A 20,871-nucleotide genomic window follows, 5' to 3' on the forward strand; every position below is an offset into this window, starting at 1 on the left:
GATCCACACAACCGTTGGGCCCTTGAGAAAGGCCCTTAACCCTGCATTGCTCCAGGGGAGGATTGTCTCCTGCTTAGTCTAATCAACTGTACTTTGTTAACATTGGATAACTGGATAACATTGCCATGTCTGCCAAATGCCATTCATGTAATGTAATGAATTTTCGTGGGGAAATTTCGAAAGGCAGGGAGTCGATTTGACTAACATCAAATGAGGAGGGGGAAGCAGAGCCGTGGCTACGACTCTGGGCGGAAGAATGCACACCGCTGTTGCAGGACTGTTCCAAAACACGGATGTTGTTTTCATTTCACCATTCCCAGTGAGCAAGAAATGGAATATAAACCGATCTAGATGTCTAGGGGGCTGGAGATTTTGGACGGAGATACGTTTTGACATAGACATACAAATTCAGCCTCACTTTAGCTCTGGTTTTCCCTGGCCAGCTAGAAACCACCTTTCAGCCAAATTTACTGTGGGGTGCAAAAACCTTTGCCCCGCTGGTGTACATGTCTGACCGACATGGCGGAGTTGCCAGAAAGTACAACCTCAACAAAAAATTAAGCATGTGAAGTATGCAAAAGAAAACATTGAGAAGCCTCAAGCCTTTTGGAAGAATGTGCTTTGGACTGACAAAACCAAAATGTAACTTTTTGGCCACAACCAAAGAAGGTATGTTTGGAGAAAAAAGGCTGAAGCCTTTGTAGAGAAAAACACCTTGCCAACTGTTTAGCATGGAGGTGGATCTATTATGTTTTGGGGTTGTATGGCAGCGGGGGGCACAGGAAATATTGTGCGAGTGGAAGGAAGAATGGATTCCCCCAAATATGAAGAAATTCTAGAGGCTAATATTTGAAGGTCACTCAGGAATGAAGTTGAATGATCTAAAGCATACCTCGAAATCAACCATGAAGTACCTCCAGGCTTTGAAATTGTCACCACGGTCCCTAGACTTGAATATTACTGAAAATCTGTGGAGCGATCTCAAACAAGCCGTACATGCAAGGAGACTGAAGAATATTTCGGAGCTTGAGGTGTTCTGCCTGATGGACAAAAATAGGACAGTGGGCCCCAATACCCCAAGCTACTCAAAAAGTTAGGTGAGGTCAACTATAAACTGGCAGGTATTTTACATCCTTCAAATTTAGCATATTTAATTTAGTATAATATCTGAAATTTATCCATCTGAAATCGGATGCCCATTTCGAAGCAGGGCTCAAGCTGCAAAAGAAGTGTTTCTGACTAATGGCATTTTGGACAACAAGTAAAGAACAAGAAACAAAAATGTATATGTGCATTTGCGATCATGTTCAATTAACTTTGCTTCAATAACGCGGTCTTTTATTTTCATTTTATTTCCCCTTTGGTGATATTGAGGAAGTCGCCCTCGTTTTATTACGCGTCGCTAGTACGCATGCGTCTATACAACGAGAACTTAACTAGATGTACGCTTCAAAACAATTCAAATATTTTGCACGACAATGGAAAGGCTGAGCATTGCAGAGAGTGAAATTGGAGGTGAGTATCTATGCCTTCATAAATTGAGTGTTCGTCGAAAGCTATGAGCGTATTCAACCGTTTGACTATAACGTTGAGTATAACACATCTTCTCATAGCTGTTCAAGCGAACTGAGCGCAGTGACTTGCAATGTTTTCAATACATCTTGAGTCATCAGACCACTATAATTGGTAGCCTATTGCCGTGCTGATTTGGGTAAAGGTAAATGCGCAGCAGGTCCGATGGCTGGGTTCAATTGCTAATATTTTTTCTTCAGACTCTCCTCCTTCGCGAAACCAACTGTATTTACTACTGCGATTAAACTCCGTCTCGCGTGCTCCTTCCCGTTAAGCCAACAAATGTGCCCCATACTGAGCGTAATTTACAGCTGAATCTAGTGCTACCCCCAATTCCCATAGAGATCCATTCAAATGCAAAGAGGTTTTAGTATTGCTTGTCAGACAACATGGATATCCAGAGTCCTGGGCCCAGTATGTAAAAACAGCAATCGGATAGGATTACATCTCAAAATTGGGTTTATCAAAACTAGACGCTGTGATCCTGATCCTAAAATTTGGGATAGGGATTTTGTTATCAGGAGGTTGGCCCCCCATCCTGGTGCTGTCTATCTTTGGTACAGTAGTCCCTTCCTCGGGACGAGTGTGGCTCAGTGGGAGTAGTATGCCATTGGTTTCTGCATTTAGTGTTGCACTGAATGCAGGTAATGCCTACCTTGCAGTCATGGTTGTGTTAACTCTTGAATTACATGAAAAATGTAATTTTCTCTTTTGGTAGAGCCCTCTCTCCCTGCCTCCTCCCTGCACCTGCTGGCTCCTCCACTGCAACTCCTCTCTGCAGCCATGTGGCAAATTCTACAACAGCAAGACATGTTGCATTATGGGAAACTGGAGGAGTTTGTGTCTCTGGTGATGGAGACATTCCCAGAGCTGCTGAGTGAGAGCCAGAGGACCGAGCTCACTCTGGGGCTGCAGGTGAGAGGAAGGGGGGAGGATGAGGGGAGGGAGGAGGAGGAGGGGTAAGAGAGGACAGTGAAGCAGGAGGCATGGGAGTGGACAGGAAAGTGATAATATTCGAAAGGCAATATGGCAGCCTGCATCATTGTTAATTTCCCATCCTGTCTTGGCAAGGACAGCGGGCACACAGGATAATGAGAACTACTCCATTCTACTGTAATCAAGCTTTCAACAGTTCCCTGCACATTATCCCCATTATCCCCACCCATTTTAACCATTCTTGCATCACACTGGGTTTCTGTTTGTTAAATCCGTTTTCAATTCTGACTGCTTTTTCCTCCCAAATTTTTCCCAGGCATAATACTCTCTCCCTCTCACTCTCCTACTCTCTCTACATGCCCCCAGGAGTCTGGCTCGAAAACTGACCCAGCCCTAGATGATCTGTTGTGGGAACTCCTTTACAGACTGGATCAATTGTTGCCAGTACCAGACCTCAAACAGGTAGAGACACAGAACACCAGTACCCAGCTATACCTGGACCCAGCTATGGCATGGGTCCATTCATGCTTCTGGGAAAAAAAACTAATTTTGCCATGAAGACATATTGACAGATATATAAATAGAATCAAGCATGGTCATACAGTGTAACAAACAGTAACACTTACATATGATTTAAAGGGACGTGCAAATTCTCTGAACTTTCCTGTAAATAGTTTTGCACCATTTTGTACTGAAATCAGTGATGTCCTGTCTTCTGCATTAAGCCATAGCACAGGATTGTGCATGTTATGCAGAAGGTACAGTTAAATGGCTGAAGGGGCATCTCTCTTTCAGACAGTATGCTGGCTCAGTGCTGCCCCCTCTGTCCTGGAGGTCTGTGTGCAGTCTGTTTTGTACACAGACCAGCTGAAGACCCTACTCAGGCACCACAGAAGTTTTGGACAGTTGGAAATGAATGGTAAGTCTTCATCAGGGCACCGGTATAGACCACTACAACTCAGTTGTAAATCAGAATCCATTGTTGACTGTATGCCATTTAGGTCTCACTTCATTTTCACCCTGCCTGTACCTTTATCCCTTGACAATGTCAACCATCACAAAAGGCAATATTACATTTTGTGTAGAGCAATTGTACTCTGTAACATTTAACATCAATGTGTAAATTCTCTCCCACAGCAACACTAGCCTCCATAGAGGAGTGCAAACTATCCTCCATGTCTTGCCCTCCATCTCAAAGAGTGGTGGATACTACCAAGAGGAGAATCACCAACAGCCAATCAGTATCCATAACTGAGTGCATTAACTTTTCAGGTGACACAATAAAGTCTGAATATGTGACAGACAGTTCAGATTACACAGGAGTTGAGCCAAGGTCGAATTTGAACAGAGGTGAAGACATAGGGCAGAGGACAGAGAGGAAGACTGGATATTTGATGAGAAGAGAGCCAAGAGGCACACAAACTGACATGAAGGAGGAGGAGGAAGATACGGAGAGGCGGAGTGTGAAAACTGAGGGAGGCGATAGTGTGAGAGATGAAGAAGGAGAAAAAGAAAGGGATGAACTTATAACCCACCAAGTTGGCCAAACTGACAAATTGCTGATGAACAGAGTAAAATCAGAACATCAGGAAGAGGAGGCACTTCTTCCTCCCGTGGCCTATAAAAGAGGTCAGGGAGTAATGTCTCCATGGAGATGCCATGAGATCTCATCACTGAGAGGAAACGGATCACTGACACAGAAGGGTCAGGTTGTGACCCGGAAGAGAAAGGGCCAGGTGGAGAGACCAGTTACATCAGAAAATGGGTGAGAATGAATGATGAGCTAGACTGTGTCTCTTCATCTCACTATCTGTCTTACATTAAATAATGGGAAGCATTTATCTGTCTTTTACAGGATCTGTGCTGAAGCCTCCCTTATTTCTCCTGCCATCTCCCCCAAAAACACAGGTATGGATCACACGGGTAATCATGTTGTAAAACCCAGTCTTATACGCAAGGTGGTCGACCGGTTGTTTGAAAGAAAATATGATGTGCAGTTAAGATGCAGTATTACAATTTTATGCAACATTGTACTTTTACAGGAATGGGTGTGTTTATCAGCATCTGCTTCCTTCCCTGTTCTTCCTCCCTCCTGCACACCTTCTCTCTCCTCAGAGCAAACTTTTGAGGTGTCGTCTCGGGTCTTGGCCTGCTCCCAGTGCCCATTCGTTGACACAGAGGAAGTGAATCTTCACCAGCACATTGAGAAGGTTCACCCAGAGGAGCTCAGCAGGACAGTGGGGTCCCAACAACCTTCCAGCAGCACACATCAGCACCCCACTCTCCCTAAGACACTCCCCACCCCAACACAGTCCCACCCACTCACTCCAGGGGCACACAAATGCTTGAAGTGTGGAAAGAGTTTCAATTCCAAATCACTGCTGACCACACACATAAATATACATAAACGAGAGCATTCGTACTTCCCGTGTGGGAACAGATTCAGTTTTTTGAAGAAACATCAGCAAACCCATCCAGGGAAACATCAATACCAATGTTCCCAGTGTGGGAAGGGTTTCTCTCAGTCAAGTTATTTGAAGCTACACCAGCGAACTCATACAGGGGAACGCCCATACCATTGCTCCCAGTGTGGGAAGAGCTTTACGCAATTAGGCACTTTGAAGCGACACCAGCGAGATCATACAGGGGAACGCCCGTACCTCTGCTCCCAGTGTGGGAAGAGTTTCAACCGATCATATCATCTGAAGCAACACCAGGTAACTCATACAGGGGAACGCCCATACCACTGCTCCCTGTGTGGGAAGAGCTTTACCCAGTTAGGTAATTTGAAGCTACACCAGCGAGATCATGCAGGGGAACGCCCATACCACTGCTCCCAGTGTGGGAAGAGTTTCAACAGATCATATCATCTGAAGCAACACCAGCGAGTTCATTCAGGGGAGTTCCCATTCCACTGCTCCCAGTGTGGGAAAAGTTTCTCACAGTCGAGTAATTTGAAGCTACACCAGCAAGCTCATACAGGGGAACGCCCATACCACTGCTCCCTGTGTGGGAAGAGTTTCAACAGATCATATCATCTGAAGCAACACCAGGTAACTCATACAGGGGAACACCCATACCACTGCTCCCTGTGTGGGAAGAGCTTTACTCAATTACGTAATTTGAAGCTACACCAGAGAGATCACACAGGGGAACGTCCATACCTCTGCTCTCAGTGTGGGAAGAGTTTCAACAGATCATATCATCTGAAGCAACACCAGCGAGTTCATACAGGTGAACGCCCGTACCACTGCTCCCAGTGTGGGATGAATTTCACACAGTCCGGTACTTTGTTGAAACACCAGAGAACTCATACAGGGGAACGCCCATACCACTGCTCCCAGTGTGGGAAGAGTTTCACACAGTCCGGTACTTTGATGAAGCACCAGAGAATTCATACAAGGGAAAGTCAGTAATGCTCCTAGTATGGCAAGAGTTTCAGTTGTTCAGATTCTTTGAATGCCCACCTGAAAAACCATGATGGAAACTATTCCTCTGCTCCCAGTATAGGAAGAGCCTCAGTCATTCAATCCTTACCTTTCAGAGAGAGAATGGAAGAATATTGCAATATGCAATATATGTTGAGGTTAATAAAGAGTACCTTACATCAACTTTGAAATGCAAAATTCCCAAGAATTTTTGCAAAACGTTATCTGAAGAGTGTTTTAGTATTGACGTCAAGTGAATAGCAAGAGCAATCTTAAAATATCTAAAACTGGAAATATCATGTACCTGGAAACCAAGTATTATTATACTGAAGTGTTAAAATGTTTATTGCCGTATTGTTTGTAAATGTTGTTCTGCAGGTTAAATACAGCATTATTTTATCTGTCGCTATTGAACACAGCTTGTTCTCTTTTATCCGATAAAGACTGTGAGAGGCGGACACCAATGGCTTCTACTCCTCCAGGCTTTGTATGAGGCCTGATGGTGGGAATCAAAGTTTCACTTTTCTACCTAATGAGGTGGTTATCCTTTGTGCGGACACATATTGTACACTGTTGCACAGCCTCTCTTATAATGGCGATAAAGGATCACTGTAAATAATGCTTGTTTTGTAAGGTGTTGACTCTGTTGGCAGGTGTTCTCTTTCTGCAGAAATAAATACCCTTATAATGACAGTGCCCTCCATAATGTTTGGGACAAAAAGAGATTTGTAATAAAACAATATGTAGTTAAAGCACCTTGTCAGATTTTAATAAAGGCCATTTTTATACGTTTTGGTTTCACCATGTAGAAATTACAGTACTGTTTATACATAGTCCCTGCATTTCAGGGCACCATAATGTTTGGGACACAGCAATGTTACGTAAATGAAAGTAGTCATGTTTAGTATTTTGTTGCTTATCCTTTGCATGCCATGACGTCCTGATGTCTGTGACCTATCAACATCATCAGAGTCTGGATATCTTATTTTCAGGTTGTTAAACAAGCGATACTAAAACTTTGCGTTTGAATGGATCTCTGGGAATTGGGGGGTGGGACTAGATTTACCTGTAAATCATGCTGATATGGAACACATTTGTTGGCTAAATGGCTTTAAAGGAGTAACATGGTTGTCACAGTTTCTAGATTTTTATTTTTTATTGAATTTTCACAAGAGGGCATTGCAGAAACACGCAGAAAGTATTAAATATGCCCGTTCTTTAGTTTGGAGAAGTAACTTTAGCGTTTTAAATGTATCGTCCCATTTTAAACCGGTTCAGAATGTTCTCGAGGAAAACGACTCCCCCAATAACTCATAACCCATAGTTTGCGCCGCTAGCCTACAGGCAAGACAATGCAAATATTTAATTCACGTTAGGTTAACTTAAATTACAGTGCCTTTTAGTTAGACTATTTCTGATATAGCTAGTTTACTTTCACAATGTGACGTTATCGATAACGTGAGCTAGCTAGTTAGCTTAATAGTTGTGCTTTTATCTTAAGTTGGCTAGCTAGCTTGGCTCAATATTATTGGATAGTCAGCGTCCTTACCTTAGCTATCGGTAGTTGATATACTAAGTTAGCTAGCTTGTGAAAATTCAGTCTTCTAACATGAGCGCGTATCATGGAGGTAGCTATGGTAACAAACGACAACGTGTGGAAAGTGGGGGCACGATTTGTGAATCTCAGTTCTCATTACCACGCCCAGACAGTTTGAGTGAACTCTTAGTGGGAAATTTTGGCTTAGAAAAACAAGTTTGAAAATACATTTAAATTCCTGAATAGCTAATACAAAAAATAAATTGTTTTATTGTTGCCTAAAGACAATTGGCATGTTACTCCTTTAAGTCATCAAGGGTCCAAGGTATCTATTGACTATTGATCCTCAAACCACTGTGCTGCTGTTAGATATGCAGTAGAAATGAAAATATTTTTTCCATTGACTTCAACAGAAAAAATTGTCAAGAGAAACCATTCAATTTGTACTGTTTACCTGGCAGGTAGCTCTGTGGTGTGAGGCTCATTTGATACCTTGGACCCTTGAAGCATTATGGCGCTCTGAAATAGGGCGACTATCTACATGATGAAACCAAAATCTATAAAAATGCCCTTTATTAAAATCTGACAATGTGCACTTTCACCACATGCAGGGTTTTTTTTGTTCATGATAAGTCTCAAATCTTGGAGTACAGAGTAGTGCAAGGAATAATCTACATAGTTGACTAAAATTGATGACCAAAGTAGTTGCCAACAAAATATTTTAATTGTCATCAACCAGCCAAACAATCAAACTAAAATCCAGAATCCATCCTTCAAAATGATGAGTTTTTTGTGTAATATCTGGGTGATAAATCTCTCAATCAGAAAATGTAGAAAAAATAATGAGAACAGGACACATTGTTCTGCAGAATAAGTATTTCTGATAAATGCTATTTTGACAGCTAGTGAAGAACATGATACAGAAAACTACAGAGGAGTGCATTTGTGGTCATTTTCGACTCATTTTGGTTCGACAAAGCGGAAAAATAAATTTTGTCTTTTATTTTGATTTAATTTCCACATGGTGATATCGAGGAAATCATCCTATTTTGATGACACGTTGCTACTACGACGCATGCGTTCTTACAACAGGACCTTCCCGGCTGCCAGAACTAAAAGAAGACCTTACCAAGATAATGGCTTTTAAAGCCTTTCAACGCTAGTTTCTTTATAACAGTTAGAATGTTTTCACGATGACACACTGAACACTTGAGAGACAAACCGGAGGTGCGTATTTCTTTCCTTATAAATTGAGTGCTCGACGAAGGATAGGAAGCTACGAGCGACGGATCAAGCTTTGAATATTATGTTACACATTGATTCCAATAACTACTTAGATTGGTACAATTCGCATTTCTTTGAATAAATAAATACATTTTCATTGAGCAACCGGCTATAATTGGGAGGCAGCCTATTGCGATTCTTCTTTTTCAAACGGCTAATCAGCACGACGACAGAGTTCAGTTTTCATTATCTAAAAAAAATGGCTCTGGTTGACAGCTGATAACTGTGTTTATGCTGGGGAATATCTAACTTATATGCTCCCAGCAGTTTGGCTGAAAAACTGACCAAGCTCTAGAGGTTCTGTTGTTGATCCAGACTGGATCAACTGCTGCTGGTACCAGACATCAAACAGATACTGAGACAGAATCCCAGTACCAGGCCATACCTGGATCCACTGCAGATGTCTGCTCTCCTTGGCGTGGACCCACTTATGCTTCAGAAAGAAACACATTTCTGAAGCAAATTTCTCCCTAGACATCTTCGTAGAATCAAGAACGACCTTACAACCTTGTAAAAAAAACAACAAAACAAAAAAAAAACAGGCTGAAATCACACAGCAAATGCACGCAAGAGCATTGAATGTATAGTAACATAAAATAACAGTAACAGTGTTATCTTTACACATGTGCACAATCCCTGAGCTATTCTGCACATAGTTGTGCACCATTACATATACACTCACTGAGCACTTCACAAGGAACACTATACTAATACTGTTACAACGATGTCATCCTTGGGTGGGCATTTGGATTATTTTGGTAAATGTTCAGTAAATGTTGCCTTTCCTAAATCAGGTAAACAAGGGCGTAGTTTAATTATGAGAAGGGGCGAGACGAATGGAATACAGTTACAACATCCAATTTTTGTAAGGGGGTCCGGAGCATTACCCTGTGAAAAAGAAAAAAATAATTAAAAGCAATTTTTTGAATGAGTTTGGGATCTTTCTGAATTGCGTAATCAAACAGCCTAATTAAAAGACCTGCCTGAGGGTGCCCACGGAGAGCAAGCTCATTTACAGTGAGAAACGGAATGACTTTGCCTGTGCTTTTTAACACAGTACCTGTTCTTTTGACCCAGTAGCTGAACAATACTTTCATCTGTCTCTGAGCGACGCTGGTGTTCCTGCCATGCAGACATCGCTCTAATGCGAGGAAACCACCATCTTGTTCCACCGCTGTCTTCCAATTAGTGAATCCATGTTTTGTGAATATGACCCCTCGTTCGGAATTGGAAATGCCAAATTTGCATCAGGCTAAGCAAAGGCAGGCATCACGGGTGCCCAAGTATTCGAGCCATGATCGAGACTGGTGCCAGCCTGGTACTTATGCACTAAAGCTTGTCACAGTTTGTCCAAATTGGCGCTTGGGATAACTACCTAAAATTGGCTGGGATGGGCTATCAATATTTAAGTCAGGGGCGGACACAGCAGGGCTGGAAGATGGTGTGTCTGGATTTTGTCGATGACGGAAGTTTGCTACCCCTGAGACAGAGGCCACCTCAATGAGGCACCTCATCAGAGATTCATCAGACCAGGCTACGTTTTTCCAGTTTTGGTGAGCCTGTGCCCACTGCAGCCTCAGCTTTCTGTTCTTGGCTGACAGCAGTGGAACCTGACATGGTCTTCTGCTGTTGTAGCCCATCTGCCTCAAGGTTCGACATGTTGTGCAATCTGAGATGCTTTTCTGGCCACCTCAATTGTACAGAGTGGTTATCTGAGTTACCGTAGCCTTTCTGTCAGCTCGAACCAGTCTGGCCATTCTCCGTTGACCTCTCTGATCAACAAGGCATTTCCATCCACAGAACTGCCGTTCAATGGTGGTTTTTGTAAATTCTAGATACTGCTGTGTGTGAAAAGATCAGCAGGAGATGAGCAATTTCAGAAATACTCAAACCAGTCTGGCGCCAACCGTCATGCCATGGTCAAAATCACTGAGATCACATTCACTCCCTCTCAGTTACAAATCAGAATCCATCACTGCCTGTATGAAATGTTTAAGCCCCATCCATCAGTACATTAATCTTTGGAAATTGGGAACCATTGCAAAAAAATATTACATTTTGCATTGTGTAATTGTCATCTGTGTCATTTAACATGAATCTGTTAATTCTCTCTCACAACGATCCATAGAGGAGAGCAAGCTGTCCTGTATGCCCCGCCCTGTCTCTCAAAGAGTGGTGAATTCTCCCAAATGGTCAAACACTAACAGCCGATCAGAATCCAAGTCTGAGTGTGTGAACTGTTTAAGCCCCGCCTATTCAGGTGAAGACATCAAGGCGGAATCTATGATGGACAGCTCAAATTACAGAAGGGTGGAGCCAAGGTTGATTTTGTACAGATGTGAAGACATGTTAGAGAGGACAGAGAGGACAACTGGATATTTGATGAGCAGAGAACAAGAAGACACATTAATCAACATGAAGGAGGAGGAAGACGATTGCGACAGATGGAGTGTAAAACTTGAGAGGGAAGATGGTGTGAGAGATAAAGAGGGACTCTGGAAGGAAGAAGAAAAAGAGAGGGATGAACAGAGGGAAGGACATTTAAGTTATCAGTTTGCCCAAACTGACAAAATGGTGAAGAATGGAGTAAAATCTGAACATGGACAACAACAAGTGGATGAACTGTCTACTGTGGTCGCTTCCTGTCTGCTAAAACAGCCCAGAGTGCTGATTCGGCGACTAGAAATTGGCTATAGTTCAGTTCCTGTGGCATCACCTCCTTGCCCTGTTGCCTGTAATAGCAATCAGGAGGCGAGTTCTCCATGGAGACGACATGAACTCTCCCCGAACCAATCACAGAGGCTGAAGGGTCATCTTAATCTTCCATCTTCATCAGAGAATGGGTAAGAATGAATGACGAGCCCTGGACTGTGCGTCTCTTCACTCTCAGTCTCTTACATTAAATAATGTGCTTTTATTTGTTTTTTACAGGATCTGTGCGGAAACCTCCCTTATTCCTCCTGTCATCTCACCAAGGAACCAAAACACAGGTGGAGATCTCATAATTATATTCCAGTCCAGTTATTTTAAGTCTGAAGGAGTCTATTACACAATTGGAGATGAGTGCAAGGTTGAGTTGAAGGAAATTGAGATTCATAGTTCAGATTTTCACTCATGATTTTATCCATTATTATACTTGCTGTGTTCATTAGCATCTGCTTCCTTCTTTATTTTCTGTAAGCTTAATATATTCTGTACACCTTCTATTTTCAGAAGAAACAGTTCAGGTGTTGTCTGGGGTCTTTGCCTGCTCCCAGTGCCCATTCGTTCACACAGAGGAAATTAATCTTCACCAGCACATTGAGAAGGTTCACCCAGAGCAGTTCAGCAGGACTGTGGGGTCCCAACAGCCTCCCAGCAGTACACATCAGCACCCCACTCCCCCTAAGACACTCCCCAGCCCAACACAGTCCCACACAGGAACTCCAAGGGCCTACTCATGCACCCAGTGTGAGAAGAGTTTTAGTCAATTGGGTAATTTGAAGAAACACCAGCGAACCCATACAGGGGAACGGCCATTCCACTGCTCTGACTGTGGGAAGAGTTTTGCGCGGTCAGATTACCTGAAGCTACACCAAAAAACTCATTCAGGGGTACGACCATACCTCTGCTCTGAGTGTGGTAAGAGTTTCCATTATTCGAGTCGTTTGAAGCTACACCAGCGAACCCACACAGGAGAACAACCGTACCACTGCTCCCAGTGTGAGAAGAGTTTCAATAAATTGAGTATTTTTCACACACATCAGCGAACCCATACAGGGCAACGGCCATACCTCTGCTCCCAGTGTGGTAAGGGTTTCCATTATTTGAGTCGTTTGAAGGCACACCAGCGAACACATACGGGGGAACGACCATACCAGTGCTCCCAGTGTGAGAAGAGTTTTGCTCTGTTGGATTACCTGAAGCAACACCAAAAAACTCATACAGGGGAACGACCATACCACTGTTCCCAATGTCAGAAGAGTTTCAATAAATTATGTAAATTGCAGACACACCAGCGGATCCATACAGGGGAACGGCCATACCCCTGCTCCCAGTGTGGTAAAAGTTTCCTTCATTTGTGTCATTTGAAGCTACACCAGCGAACCCATACAGGGGAACGACCATACCACTGCTTGCAGTGTGAGAAGAGGTTCCTTCATTTGAGTAGTTTGAAGGCACACCAGCAAACCCATACTGGGGAACGACCATACCACTGCTCCCAGTGTGAGAAGAGTTTCGCTCGGTCGGATTACCTGAAGCTACACCAAAGAATTCATACAGGGGAACGTCCATACCACTGCTCACAGTGTGGTAAGAGTTTCCATTATTCGAGTCATTTGAAGCTACACCAGCAAACCCATACAGGGGAACAACCGTACCACTGCTCGCAGTGTGAGAAGAGGTTCCTTCATTTGAGTCGTTTGAAGGCACACCAGCAAACCCATACTGGGGAACGACCATACCACTGCTCCCAGTGTGAGAAGAGTTTTGCTCGGTCGGATTACCTGAAGGTACACCAAAAAACTCATATAGGGGAAGGGCCATACCACTGCTCTCAGTGTGAGAAGAGTTTCTTTCATTCGAGTCGTTTGAAGCGACACCAGCGAACCCATACAGGGGAACGACCACACCTCTGCTCCGAGTGTGGTAAGAGTTTCCATTATTTGAGTCGTTTGAAGCTACACCAGCGTACCCATACAGGGGAACGACCATACCACTGCTCCCAGTGTGAGAAGAGGTTCCTTCATTTGAGTCGTTTGAAGGCACACCAGCGAACCCATACAGGGGAACGACCATACCACTGCTCCCAGTGTGAGAAGAGTTTTGCTCGGTCAGATTACCTGAAGCTACACCAAAAAACTCATACAAGGGAACGACCATACCACTGCTCCCAGTGTGAGAAGAGTTTCAGTAAATTGAGTAATTTGCAGACTCACCAGCGAACCCATACAGGGGAACGGCTAGATGAGCTACACACTCAGAATGGTCAGGTTGTGACCTGGGAGAGTAAAACGGTTGGCCAGTTGGTGAGACCCCTGAAACTGTCGCCATCTTCTTCAGAGAATGGGTAAGAATGAAGAGCAGAATTGTGTTTCCCCTGTTCACTATCAGTTTTAAATGATATAATAATTAAATTTTTCTTTCACAGAATCTGTGCTGAAACCTCCCTTATTTCTCCTGTCATCTCCCCCGGGAAACAAAATACAGGTGCGTATCACACAGGTAATCATTTTCCATAAGTTTGAAGGAGTCTATTACCCAGGTGGAGATGGTTCATGGGTTGTGCTGAAGGAAACGAAGATTCAGAGTTTAGATTTATCCATTACTATACTCTTGAAGTAATGGTTGCGTTTAACAGCATCATCTTCCTTCTCCATTTCCTATAAACTTCATATCACCTGCACTCTTTCTCTCTCCTCAGGACACACTGTTGAGGTGTCATCTCAGGTGTTTGCCTGCTCCCAGTGCCCATTCATTGACACAGAGGAAGTGAATCTTCACCAGCACATTGAGAAGGTTCACCCAGAGGATTTCAGCAGGACTGTGGGGTCCCAACAGCCTCCCAGCAGCACACATCAGCACCCCACCCCCCCTAAGACACTCCCCACCCCAACACAGTCCCACAAAGGCACTCCAGGGGCCTACTCATGCACCCAGTGTGGGAAGAGTTTTAGTCAGTTAGGTAATTTAAAGAAACACCACCGAACCCATACAGGGGAACGACCATACCACTGCTCGCAGTGTGAGAAGAGTTTTGCTCGGTCAGATTACCTAAAGCTACACCAAAAAACTCACACAGGGGAGCGAGTATATCTCTGTTCACAGTGTGGTAAGAGTTTCCATCAGTTGAGTAGTTTTAAGCTTCACCAGAGAACCCATTCAGGGGACTTGCCATACCACTGCTCCCAGTGTGGTAAGAATTTCCTTCATTTGAGTCGTTTGAAGCTACACCAGCGAACCCATACAGGGGAACGACCATACCACTGCTCCCAGTGTGAGAAGAGTTTTGCTCGGCCGGATTACCTGAAGCTACACCAAAAAACTCATTCAGGGGTACGACCATACCTCTGCTCCCAGTGTGGTAAGAGTTTCCATTATTTGAGTCGATTGAAGGCACACCAGCGAACCCATACAGGGGAACGACCATACCATTGTTCCCAGTGTGAGAAGAGCTTCAATAAATTGAGTAATTTACAGACACACCTGCGAACCCATACAGGGGAAAGACCATACCTCTGCTCCCAGTGTGGTAAGAGTTTCCATTCTTTGAGTCGTTTGAAGGCACACCAGCGAACCCATACAGGGGAACGACCGTACCACTGCTCACAGTGTGAGAAGAGTTTTGCTCGGTCAGATTACCTGAAGTTGCACCAAAAAACTCATACAGGGGAACGGCCGTACCACTGCTCCCAGTGTGGTAAGAGTTTCCATTATTTGAGTCGTTTGAAGGCACACCAGCAAACCCATATAGGGGAACAACTGTACCACTGCTCCCAGTGTGAGAAGAGTTTCAATAAATTGAGTATTTTGCAGAGACACCAGCGAACCCATCTTGGGCAACGGCCATACCTCTGCTCCCAGTGTGGTAAGAGTTTCCATTATTTAAGTCGTTTGAAGGCACACCAGCGGACCCATACAGGAGAACGACCATACCACTGTTCCCAGTGTGAGAAGAGTTTTGCTCTGTTGGATTACCTGAAGCAACACCAAAAAACTCATACAGGGGAACGACCGTACTGCTGCTCCCATTGTGAGAAGAGTTTCAGTAAATTGAGTAGTTTACAAGCACACCAGCGAACCCATACAGGGGAAAGGCCATATGAGCTACACATGCAGAATGGTCTTGTTTTGACCTGGAAGAGAAAATCGGTTGGCCAGTTGGTGAGACCCCTGAAACTGCTGCCATCTTCTTCAGAGAACGGGTAAGAATTAATGAAGAGTAGGATTGTGTTTCCCCTTTTCTCTATCAGTTTAAATTGTACAGTATAGTCTGCCTTTTTTCTTTTACAGAATCTGTGCTGAAACCTCCCTTATTTCTCCTGTCATCTCCCCCAGGAAACAAAATACAGGTGCAGATCACACAGGTAACCATTTTCCTTACGTCTGAGGGAGTCTATCACCCAGGTGGAGATGGTTGATGGGTTGTGCCGAAGGAAATTAAGATTCAGAGTTTCGATTTTGGCCCCATACTGTTGCTTATATTTACCCCGTACCCCTTGCCCTTCAGAACAGTTTTACAAGGGGTAGTGGTTGAAATCTTCCCCTTTAAAATGGGACAACCCTTCAAGACCCTGGTACGTCTTCAGTAGTCATTGACCGCGTTCATGTAAACGGACACAACAAGTTTGTTGCCGGACAGAATTGCACAAGGCCATCTTCAGCTGTGGTGATTTCTCTTGAAATCCCTGGAATGATTGAATATAGGGATATCATTGTAATATTGTTCAGATTTCAAAGAAACCAATGCTATTGCTTGCGATTACTATAAACTATAAGGGTGACAAACCCAGATGATCCAAATAACAGGTTTATTAAGTTCTTTGGGCATGACGGGACAGGTGAATCATACTGAAAATAGTCAGGAAAAATGTTCAGGTGGTGTTTTCATGCTTTTGCCTTCCTAGTTTGGCAATAATGGTAACACTCAGTTTGAAGTGTGCCTCTGGAAAAATCTCCGTTTGGAGGGCTATGTAGCCCTATCATTTCACCCTACCCTTCTATCCCAAAGGGAATCAGGACACCTTGCCCCTACACGTGAACGTGCAAAACGGAGGGGTATGGCTAAGTGGTAGGGGAAAGGGGTGAATTGAGATTGGGTCTTATCCATTATTACACTCTTGAAGTAGTAGTTGCGTTTATCAGCATCTGCTTCCTTCTATTCCATTACATTCCATTCCAGGCATTTAGCAGATGCTCTCTTCCAGAGTGATGTACAATAAAGCGCAAATCGAACACAGGGACAAGTGTAGTGATTTCCGATAAGCTTCATGTCCCCCGCACTCCTTTTCTCTCCTCAGGACAAACTGATGAGGTGTCGTCTCAGGTCTTTGCCTGTTCCCAGTGCCCATTCGTTCACACAGAGGAAGAGAATGTTCACCAGCACATTGAGAAGGTTCACCCAGAGGAGCTCAGCAGGACACTGGAGTCCCAACAGCTTCCCAGCAGCATACATCAGCACCCCACCCACACAGGCACTCCAGGGGCCCGTACATGCGCCCAGTGTGGGAAGAGCTTCACTAAGTTAATTCATTTGAAGCTGCACCAGCTAACCCATACAGGAGAACGACCATACCACTGCTCCCAGTGTAAGAAGAGTTTCCTTCATTCAAGTCGTTTGAAGGCACACCAGCTAACCCATACAGGGGAACGACCATACCACTGCTCCCAGTGTCAGAAAAGTTTTGCTCGGTCGGATTACCTGAAGCTACACCAAAAAACTCATACAGGGGAACGGCCATACCACTGCTCCCAGTGTGGTAAGAGTTTCCATTATTTGAGTCGTTTGAAGCTACACCAGCGTACCCATACAGGGGAACGATTATACCACTGCTCCCTGTGTCAGAAGAGTTTCCTTCATTCGAGTCGTTTGAAGGCTCACCAGCGAACCCATTCAGGGGAACGACCATACCACTGCTCTGAGTGTAAGAAGAGTTTTGCTCGGTCGGATTACCTGAAGCTACACCAAAAAACTCATACAGGGGAACGGCCATACCACTGCTCCCAGTGTGGTAAGAGTTTCCATTATTTGAGTCGTTTGAAGCTACACCAGCGTACCCATACAGGGGAAAGACCATACCACTGCTCCAAGTGTGAAAAGAGTTTCAATAAATTGAGTAATTTGCAGACTCACCAGCGAACCCATTCAGGAGAACGGCCATACCACTGCTCCCAATGTGGTAAGAGTTTCAATTATTCAAGTCGTTTGAAGCTACACCAGCGAACTCATACAGGGGAACGACCATACCACTGCTCCCAGTGTGGGAAGAGTTTCTTTCATTCGAGTCATTTGAAGGCACACCAGCGAACCCATACAGGGGAACGACCATACCACTGCTCCCAGTGTGAAAAGACTTTTGCTCGGTCAGACTACCTGAAGCTACACCAAAAAACTCATACAGGGGAACGACCATACCACTGCTCCCAGTGTGGTAAGAGTTTCCTCCATTCAAGTCGTTTGAAGCTACACCAGCAAACGCATACGGGGGAACGCCCGTACCACTGCTCTGCCTGCGAGAAGAGTTTTGCTCGTTCTGATTACCTGAAGCTACACCAAAAAACTCATACAGGGGAACGACCATACCACTGCTCCCAGTGTGGTAAGAGGTTCCATTATTTGAGTCGTTTGAAGCTACACCAGCGAACCCATACAGGGGACCAACTATATAAGCTACACATGCAGAAGGGTCAGACTGTGACCAGGAAGAGGAAAACTGTGGGCCAGTTGGTGAGACCCCTGACACTGCCGCTGTCTTCTTCAGAGAATGGGTAAGAATGAATGAAGAGCAAGTGTTTCCCCGGTTCACTATCAGTTTTAAATTATATAATCTGCCTTTTTTCCTTTACAGGATCTGTGATGAAACCCCCCTTATTTCTCCTGTTATCTCCCCCAGGAAACAAGATACAAGTGCAGATCACACAGGTAACCATTTTCTATGCTTCGGAGGGAGTCAGGTAGAGATGGCTGATTGGTTGTGCTGAAGGAAATAATAATTCAGAGTTTAGATTTATCCATTATTATTTTCTTGAAGTAATGAATGCTGATTCATGCAACATCTTCCTTCTCTCTTCCTATAAGCTTCATATCTCCTAAATTCCTTCTCTCTCCTCAGAACCAACTGTTGAGGTGTTGTCTCAGGCCTTTGCCTGCTCCCAGTGCCCATTTGTACACACAGAGGAAGTGAATCTTCACCAGCACATTGAGAAGGTTCACCCAGAGGAGCTCGGCAGGACTATGGGGTCCCAACAGCCTCCCAGCAGCACATATCAGCACCCCACCCCCCTCTAAGACACTCCCCACCCCAATACAGTCCCACACAGGCACTCCAGGGGCCTACTCATGCACCCAGTGTGTGAGAGTTTTAGTCAGTTGGGTAATTTGAAGAAACACCAGCAAACTCATGCAGGGGAAAGCTCGTACCATGGCGCTGACTGAGAAGAGTTTTCCCGGTCGGATCACTGAAGCTACACCAAAAAACTACAGGGGAATAGCTATACCACTGCTCTGAGTGTTGTGGTAAGAGTTTCCTTCATTCAAGTCATTTGAAGCTACACCAGCGAACCCATACAGGGGAACGGCTTTCCCTGTTCACTATCAGTCTTAATCTGCCTTTTTTTCTTTTACAGAATCTGTGCTGTATCCTCTCTTATTTCTCCTGTCATCTCTCCCAGGAAACAAAATACAGGTGTGGATCACACAGGTAATCATTTTCCATACATCTGAGGGAGTCAGGTGGAGATGGTTGATAGGTTGTGCTGAAGGAAATGAAGATTTAGAGTTTAGATTTATTCATTATTGTACTCTTGAAGTAATGGTTGCGTTTATCAGCATCATCTTCCTTCTGCTTCCTTCTCTATTTCCTATAAGCTCCTGCACTCTGTCTTTCTCCTCAGTACAAACTGCTGAGGTGTCGTCTCAGGTCTTTGCTTGCTCCCAGTGCCCATTCCTTCACACAGAGGAAGTGAATCTTCACCAGCACATTGAGAACGTTCATCCAGGAGAGCTCCCAACAACCCTCCCAGCAGCACACATCAGCACACCACCCCCCAACCCCCCCCCCCCCCCGAAAGACACTCCCCACCTGGCACTCCCCTAAAATGGGGGGAGACTATGTATAAAAATGGATATAATTCTTACACGGATCACCCAATATGGATGTAAATACCTTCAAATTAAAGGTGACAGTCTGTACTTCATATTCATTGTTTAATTTCAAAACCCGGAATGAAATGTGCTGGAGTACAAAAGTACAGAAATTGTATTGCTGTCCAAATTTGTATGGACCGCACTGTATGCCATAATGGAGGAAGTCAAAAAAAGTGGCAAATACTTTTTCACAGTAGTGTATATACATTGATATATTCTGTCCTATTCAACAGTGCTTGTTATCTTCTATCTGATGAGGGCGGGTTGAGTAACCATGTGCGTCACCAAGATATCACAGGCCAGTCTTAACATATACATGCATTGAGCAAAAAGAGTATGTAGCTGGATGGTGGGAAACAAACTTTTACTTTTCTACCGAATGAGGTGGTTGATAACATACATGGTGGTTGATGACACATGATTGCACAAGCCTCTCTTAGATGGTAAAAAGGATCTCTGTAAATAGTTGTAATCTGCAGTTGCAGAAATAAAGACTCTTATAATTGGTGTGAAGTGTTTTCCTGACTGGATTGCTTCTCATACAAGAAACCTCGCTAAAACAGAAAAACATTTTTTGAGTATTGCGGGAAGAATCAAGCTGATGTTTAGGAAGTACAAACTGTATGGTTTGTGTAGCGCATATTAATTAATAGTCAATAGAAAATTATTTTCAGCTTTCCCATTTTTGAATTTATCATTTTAATTTCTGAAAAGAAATGTAAAAATCATGGTTTTGCCATTTGTTTCTTTTCATAATTTTAATGCCCCATTTTATGACTTTAATTTGTATTTATTCACAGGAAGAAAAAAAAAAGATTTGTGACTTAATTTTCTAAATCGAATCCAAAATTCCAAATGTTTAGGGAAGGTTAGTGAGAGTGCATTAAGGTGCTATGGAAACATCCATCTTCCTAATTAGTGACCTGGCCTTTTTTTACATTGCATTTCATGTTGTATAGCTGACGCTTTCAATCAAAGCGATTTGCAGTTGATCGATGTGGGGTTAAACGCCTAGCTCAAGCTATGCAGATATTATCGTGGCTAAACCGGGGACTGAACCACGAACCTTGAGGGTAACAGTGATGTACCACTTTGCTGCAGACTGGCGCCACTATTTGCCATGTGAGAGATAATTTGCCCTAACCCACTAACGGCCATAACGTTGGCAATATTGTTTCACCAATGAAAGTGGAAGGTGGATCGATTTGACCCGATTTCACAAGAAGGAATCACGACTTTGAGTGACGTTTTATTGTACTTTTCCTCGT

At 43.9% G+C, this 20,871-nt stretch overlaps 1 protein-coding gene across 8 annotated transcripts; it reads left to right on the forward strand.

Moving 5' to 3' along the window:
* Nucleotides 1-1,410: 1,410 nt before the first annotated feature.
* Nucleotides 1,411-20,110, forward strand: LOC133129583 (zinc finger protein 658B-like). 8 transcript variants are annotated; one of them, XR_009708821.1, is made up of 12 exons: nucleotides 8,561-8,700; nucleotides 10,886-11,600; nucleotides 11,689-11,747; nucleotides 11,971-13,807; nucleotides 13,889-13,947; nucleotides 14,162-15,662; nucleotides 15,751-15,824; nucleotides 16,758-18,225; nucleotides 18,306-18,379; nucleotides 18,570-18,973; nucleotides 19,084-19,157; nucleotides 19,325-20,110. XR_009708821.1 is itself a non-coding variant. In XM_061243774.1 (7 exons), exons 1-7 carry the CDS (start codon nucleotides 1,479-1,481, stop codon nucleotides 5,922-5,924), a joined length of 2,436 nt encoding a protein of 811 aa, XP_061099758.1. In that variant the 5' UTR covers nucleotides 1,411-1,478; the 3' UTR covers nucleotides 5,925-6,341. The 8 variants fall into 8 exon arrangements, 2 of the variants coding, with proteins under 2 accessions (XP_061099758.1, XP_061099757.1); XR_009708822.1 differs by having other exon boundaries at nucleotides 19,351-20,110; XR_009708823.1 differs by having other exon boundaries at nucleotides 19,084-19,142; nucleotides 19,351-20,110.
* The last annotated feature ends 761 nt before the right edge of the window (nucleotides 20,111-20,871 follow it).

This window comes from Conger conger, chromosome 5 (assembly GCF_963514075.1).
Source record: "Conger conger chromosome 5, fConCon1.1, whole genome shotgun sequence".
Taxonomy (NCBI): domain Eukaryota; kingdom Metazoa; phylum Chordata; class Actinopteri; order Anguilliformes; family Congridae; genus Conger; species Conger conger.